We start from the raw sequence: 6,536 nt of genomic DNA, 5'->3' as shown, positions 1-6,536 counted from the left end.
ATGTTTTCGTTGGTAGTTGCAGTTTTTGGACATTCAGAACGTTCATCGTCTTCCAAGCTCTTACAGCCACCTTTAAATTCAGCTGTCCAAAATTTCACTGTGGTAAATGATGGTGCAAAGTCCTCATACACAAAATCCAACTCATCTTTGATTTGCTTAGGTGAATTGCCTTTAGAAGCAAATGTTTAATGACAGCTTGATGTTCGATTATGTTCATTTTCACAAAAACACTCACATCAACTCGCTCAAACGACTGTTACATAAACACTGCACGTCCAAAATGGCTGAAACTTTGGTGGGTAACTGCCAAAAGATGAACAACGAAATTCACTTGCTTTTATTTATGAGTGCTACCATCTTCATGTTGCGGTCTGAAACTTTTCAAACCACCCTCGTAGATCTAACCTCTGTGTTCTCATTAAAGCAATAATAATAATAATAATAATAATAATACTATTTTGAATTTAATGCAACTGGAGCTTGTTTTGTACACTGGTACCATTTTGGTTAAGTAGTCCACAGCTTACCTTTAACCTGATGCTGTAAGGATCCTCGAACCCGACCCACTGGTCGCCTCTCACCATATAAGCTGAACCGGTATTGGAGTCACGATGTTGAATCCAGCCTTTCTTTCTGAGTTGATTACACACTTCGTAGTAGGACATGAAACCAGGCTGCTGAGTGAACCTGTGAATATAAAATGTAAGTAAATTGGATCAAAAATTGCAAGAAATTTAAAGGAATGTACCAAAATAATATTTATTTGGAATAATGTTGCTAAGTGTATTGTGGAAAACAAAAAATTATATAAAAATAAAAATGTGAGGAAAAGTTTAGGAGCTAACAGAGTGCAAGGTTTTGGGGTCATGGATTTAGTTCAAATTGTGTAGGATGGTAGATTTAGTTACCCTGTTGGTGAAGATACATGGTTATAGGGGCCACTACTCAATAATGTTTTAAATATTTGCAATTGAAGATGCAATTCACTAGTTAAATTCAGTTCTGTACCAAACAATTACACTTAAAGGGTTTAGCATAGTAGCAACGGATCAGTGTTCCTGGTCGGTAGCTTTTCGAAATTATGTTTCATTTGCTTTTATGACAAGTTTTACCTTTGTACGTATAATGATGAGTAAGAAGCTAGTCACATTTTCATACTAATTCTGTTAAAGTGATAAATATTTTATTTGTTGTTTCCTTTCAAAATTTATTATTTCCAGGCACGATTAACTGGCAGTTACAGGACTTTTCTCCAGTTCTTCTTGCGAAATACTTTTATTGTTGTGTAATAAATATTATTCTGTGCTTATATGAATGATAATGGCAAATAAAACTCTTATATGGTTTCTAATCATTTAAGACATTTCATTTCATTTAACTAAATCCCTGACCCGAAGACCTTGCACTTTCCTTGTAAGACTACTAAAGAAAATAATACAGTGAATTTATAAAATTTAAATTTAAGTTTTTGTAAGAAATACAAAACAGAATGGTTTGAAAAATACTACAAAAAAATTTCAATCCCTGTTTTTACAAGAACTTTACAAGAACTTGTAATCACCCAATCAGAACTCAGTTATTCAATAAATACATCACTGTTTTGTTTAAATAGTGGTGCATCTGACAAAAAAAAGTGTATTTTTTTCTGCTTTGTGTATCTTTTCTGACTGTCAAATTGACTATCTTCTTATAAAAATAAAAGTTTTTGAAATAACCTCGCTTCTTTTCCAGGAGACTTCACTGCTGAACCTGGCATCCATTTATCTGCATCTCTAAGGGTGTAAGATCTGCCGAAGAATGGAATTCCAAGTATCAACTGATTTCTCCTAACACCTCTCTTGAGATAGTATCTTACGGAGTAATCCTAGAATAAAAGAATTAGATGATAAAGTAATTAATTTTGTCGATGTTATCTCTATTATCGCTATGAATAAAACCAAAAATTTAAGAATTGATTTAAAAAAAGGTTTTTTTTTTTAAATAATAATATATGACTTAATAAGAGGAAAATAATAAAATTTACTCACAACATTATAATAGACTGAGAGAGGATCCTCCTGGCTAGACATAACTAATGGAGAAGGATGGTTCGCTGATCCTTCTCTTTCTTGATGGTAGTCGAAACTCTTCAGCAGGACAAAATGTAGGTAAGGTGCTATTCTTGGAATGTCATAACCATCGTCCAACCTGAACCTTGAAGGAGGAAAAGAAGCTGACAGGAGCCAACCCCTCGACTCCATCACTCCTGATAGTTCTTCCACGAGCAAGGAAAGGTTATCTTTATCAGATCGTGTTCCTCCAAGTTCTTCGGCTCCTTTCATTTGAAAATTTATATTTATTATGTTAGTATTAAAAAATTGTTAATTTGAATTCATTAAAGATTTTTATGTTGCATTAGAGAGGGAAATTTTTTTTTTTTTCTCTGTGATACTATTGAATTTTTAGAACTATCTTAAATTTTTAGATTGTTTACTTTGAGATTTTGTTTACATTAATTCTACATACTTTGATACTACAGGTTACCATCATATTTTAGCCAGATTGGGAAGGTCAAGTTTTCATTTAATGGGGCTGCCATGAAATGAAAGTCAATTAGTTACGAGGTCACTAAGATGACAAACTCGACAACACATTTGAATACAATGCCCTCTCTGCTTAATAGTTATTACTATTAAAAATATTTAGCATAATTTTAGAAAAAAAACTTATTTTGTAAATATTATTAATTAATACATACCAGGATATTCCCAATGAAGATCTAATCCATCAAAGCCATTCTCAGCCATAAACTTCACTGTTGATAAAATAAAATTTCTCCTACTAGAAGCCGAAGAGGTCATTTTTGACAATCGCCCAGCCACGGAAATCATCACTTTCAAATTTGAGTTAACTCTTTTCAGACCAACAATCGATCTATATCCACCTGTGATTTAATATTAAAATATATATAATGTAAGTAATTAAATTTTTAATTAATTTATTAAAGGGAAGTAAATACCTTTGACAACGTCATATTCTTCGTCCAATGGTAGAAGCTTAGAGGTCAGAGGGTCTACTGAGGCGAAAGCATAGATTACGTGAGTACAGGCGTATGGGTCTATGTCATCTGCTGTGAACCCTACTGGTGCTCTTCGGTAGGATGACCATGACTCGACAAAACAGAACAATCTCCTTCCACTCTGATCTGAGGAAAAAATAAAAAATTGTCACTATTTCACTTTAAATTAGGAGAACAAAGAATTTTTGAATTTTTTTTTTTTTTTATTGAAATTGCATTCAAGCAGATTATAGGTTTATTCACAATTTAGTTACAAAAGACTAAATTATGCATACAAATAAAAAAACAAAACCAGTATACATAATATTCTTTTGCGATTATTACAACTTGGGGTCAAATTAACAAAAAAAAGGTACTGTTTCCTTTAAAAACCAAAGATGCAAACAGAAGGTGGCCCCCTGCAATTCACGCATATGCCTAACAGCAATTAATATGTATATGCCTAAGTAGTACTAGTGCCCCATGTGGCCAAAATAGTAAAAAAAAAAAGGCTCACTAGCTAGCATTGGCATAAAGAAAACAAGAAGAGACTAAGGGAATGAGAAAGTCATTTTTTTTTTCTCTGGGCAAATCTTTTCTTTCCTTCTTTAATGAACATCATCTTGTGTAAGTAGAAGAGGAGATACCATGGTTACTGCAGTCAGAAACCTTCTCAAACCAAGGATATGTTAAGCTAACCACATTTCCATATGACATATGGAAGAAGAAGAGTCCTTTGACTCTTCTCAAAGGACCCCACAAGGTCAGTCGGAATAGCCGAAGATTAACCTTCACATTGATCGTATGGGAGTAATATAGATGGATTACTGAGAAAAATAAAAAATCTGATTATTCAAAATTTGAAGTGAAGAGGAGACTGAAAGAGCAAAATGTTATGAAGAACAACCTCAGAGGAGAAGATCACAACACAAAAAAAATCAAGCATACCCAGATGGACCCACCCCACTAAGACCCCCAGGGAGCAACGGTCCTAGATCACTTTTGAAATATTTGCTTCAAACGGGAAGAGGAGACTTTAAGATAGTTTAATCGAGAAATATTTAAGTAGCGCCTGAAATTGAAAAAAAGTGTAATTCATTGCATTTTTAAATTTCAGGGACTTCTTAAATATTTCTCAATTAAACTATCTTTAAGTCTCCTCTTTTTGAAACACAAATTTCAAAAGTGATATAGGACCGTCACTCCCAGGGGCGGGTGAAGCCGGGTAGGATTGCTTTTTTTTTATTATTACGATCTCTACTATTTTGAGATTGTGACATGTCGCACATTGGCCTACCTACTCACTGTGAATAATCAGATAAGTAAGGCTACTACGGAGAGCGGAAGTGGAGGGTTTCACGCCGTTTTTCAATTTCAGACCCTTTTTAAATATTTCTCGATTTCACTTTCTCAAAGTCTCCTCTTCCTCATTTAGGAAGTGTCCACCCCAGCAATAAAGGAGAAGGCTGTGAAGAAGGGGGAGAAGGAATCATGGATGTATGTTCACCTTTTTCAATATCTTCCACTTCTTCTTCATCATCATCATGATCACCAACAGCTGCAATTTCAATATATCCTAAATTGAAATTCACTAACCCTTCTAAGCAAAAAATGTTTTCATTCGACCACCCTCAACAACCATGTGTAAATTAGTTAATAGATTTTTTCTACCAATTTATGTTTTATTTTCTTTGTCATTAATTTTCAAATACAGTCCAATAATACTAACCCAACCAGTATTCTAGAGTGAGACAGCACCTGACCTTCTGTGAAAATGCACTTCATAGAGGTACTACAGAGAAAGATTATTTGAAAATTCATAAATTAAGCCTTATTTGAATCTTTTGATCAGAATAAGACCAAACTGGTATTAAATATCACTTAATAGTACATTAATATGACGAGTTCAATCAAAATCGGATAATTTTACAGAAATTGTCAAATAAAGTGTAAAATTCAGTATATAAAGTGGTATTCTGGAAATTTTATTTTAGCGATACAATTGCTGTAATATCTCACACAAGACCTCTGTTAAATATTGTAATATCCTCTTTTATGAGCAAATAGTTATTTTTATATATAAATGATTTTAGTTATGTTTTTATTTTATGGATCAATGTTTCAATATTGTTCATTTGCTTTGTTAAACCAAAAAGTAAGCTAACCAATTTTGATCAGTCATATATGGAGCGGAAAGATCGTTATTCAAAACAAAGAAGATGGTGGCGCGAATCCTTCCCAAAATCTGTCGAATTGCGGCCATGTTGAGCAGATTCAAATATTGTAAAAACTTTATTTTAACTTCCCATTATAATTGAAATTATAATACATTTTTAAAAAAATAGACGTTAAGAATAAGTATTAAAGAAAATTATTCATAAAGGAAATCATAGAAAAAACTCAAAACCGTAGTGCTACAATCGATGTTAAGAACTAACAACGAGAGAAGGGGAAGGAAGAAAACTTGGTTTTTAACATTTTTTGCTTAGGCGGAAGATGGATGACATCGCCCAGAGGCAGGATGTCCTGAAGATCCCTTAGCTACTCTCAGTGGTAAACATCTTGAAAATAGAAGACATGGAAGAGTCACACAAGAAGAAAAACTGGTTCACCAAACAACACACGGCAGTGAATGAGATGAGTGAAAACTTTTAGAGGGCCAAGGATTTGTTTACAGCTAGAATCATTATAAAATAAATTATTCCAAACGTACCTGCTTGTTTGGTTCCAGGAACAATTTTCCACCATGGCCCTCTGAAGTATGGTGTTGGCCTTTTCTCAACTGCTGTTCGTAGCGGTAAAGATTCTTGCATTCTTAAACATTGAATATGGAGAAATTATTTAATAGCTTATTGTAGCTGAAGATATATAAATTGAAAGTAGTGTTGGTCTTATCAAAAATATTTTTTTGAAATATGTTATATAATTATAAAAATAATATAGAGTATCATCAAAAGAAACTACAAAAAGGTATAGATTTTTTTTTACTTTAAATTGATTCTTGATTAATTTTTTGTATGACTTTGTATACCTAACTAGAGTCAAGATTATTTCTGAAAAGTTATATTTTTATTTATTATTTTGTACTAGTATTAATAATAATAATAATAATGTGAACATTACTATAACCCATGAAGAGTCAGGAGTTCAGTACTTTGTTTGGATGTACTGGAACAATGGTTATATAAGGAGACAATTTTTTCAAGATCATGCTCAACCGCATGCTTTCCTAATTAAGGGTACCAACTTTATGAGGCTGGGTGGATCCAAGAACAGAACAGAATAACAGAATAAATAATTCCTTGGAGTTATAGCATCACAGTGCCATCTATTTAGTAATAATATATGTACTACAATAGTAGGGACGCCCGTAGCTCAGTGGTTAAGACACAGTCTTAACCAATTTGGTGTCTATTGGCGGTGCCAGTTCGAATCCGGCCTGGGACGTTGACTTTTTTCATTGAGTGGTGGTCCCACAAAATGAAGAACTTTGACCCCC

At 33.2% G+C, this 6,536-nt stretch overlaps 1 protein-coding gene across 1 annotated transcript in view; it reads right to left on the bottom strand.

Annotated features, from left to right (window-relative positions):
- The window catches only part of LOC106689338 (chitinase-3-like protein 1), a gene marked incomplete at its 3' end in the record, with an annotated part of 37,599 nt that overhangs the window by 12,776 nt on the left and 18,287 nt on the right, over positions 1–6,536 (bottom strand). Inside the window, exons 3-8 of the mRNA XM_067052285.1 lie at positions 5,751–5,851; positions 2,999–3,184; positions 2,738–2,923; positions 2,028–2,314; positions 1,716–1,864; positions 528–687 (exon numbers count right to left, since the gene is read on the bottom strand). Of these exons, the coding sequence (XP_066908386.1) occupies positions 528–687; positions 1,716–1,864; positions 2,028–2,314; positions 2,738–2,923; positions 2,999–3,184; positions 5,751–5,851 (1,069 nt within the window). The remainder of the gene's footprint in view (positions 1–527; positions 688–1,715; positions 1,865–2,027; positions 2,315–2,737; positions 2,924–2,998; positions 3,185–5,750; positions 5,852–6,536) is intronic.

The sequence above is a fragment of the Halyomorpha halys genome, unplaced genomic scaffold (genome assembly GCF_000696795.3).
Source record: "Halyomorpha halys isolate HHAL.00 unplaced genomic scaffold, Hhal_1.1 Scaffold1333.1, whole genome shotgun sequence".
NCBI classification, from domain to species: domain Eukaryota; kingdom Metazoa; phylum Arthropoda; class Insecta; order Hemiptera; family Pentatomidae; genus Halyomorpha; species Halyomorpha halys.
This window is presented reverse-complemented; position numbering and strand designations above follow the sequence as displayed.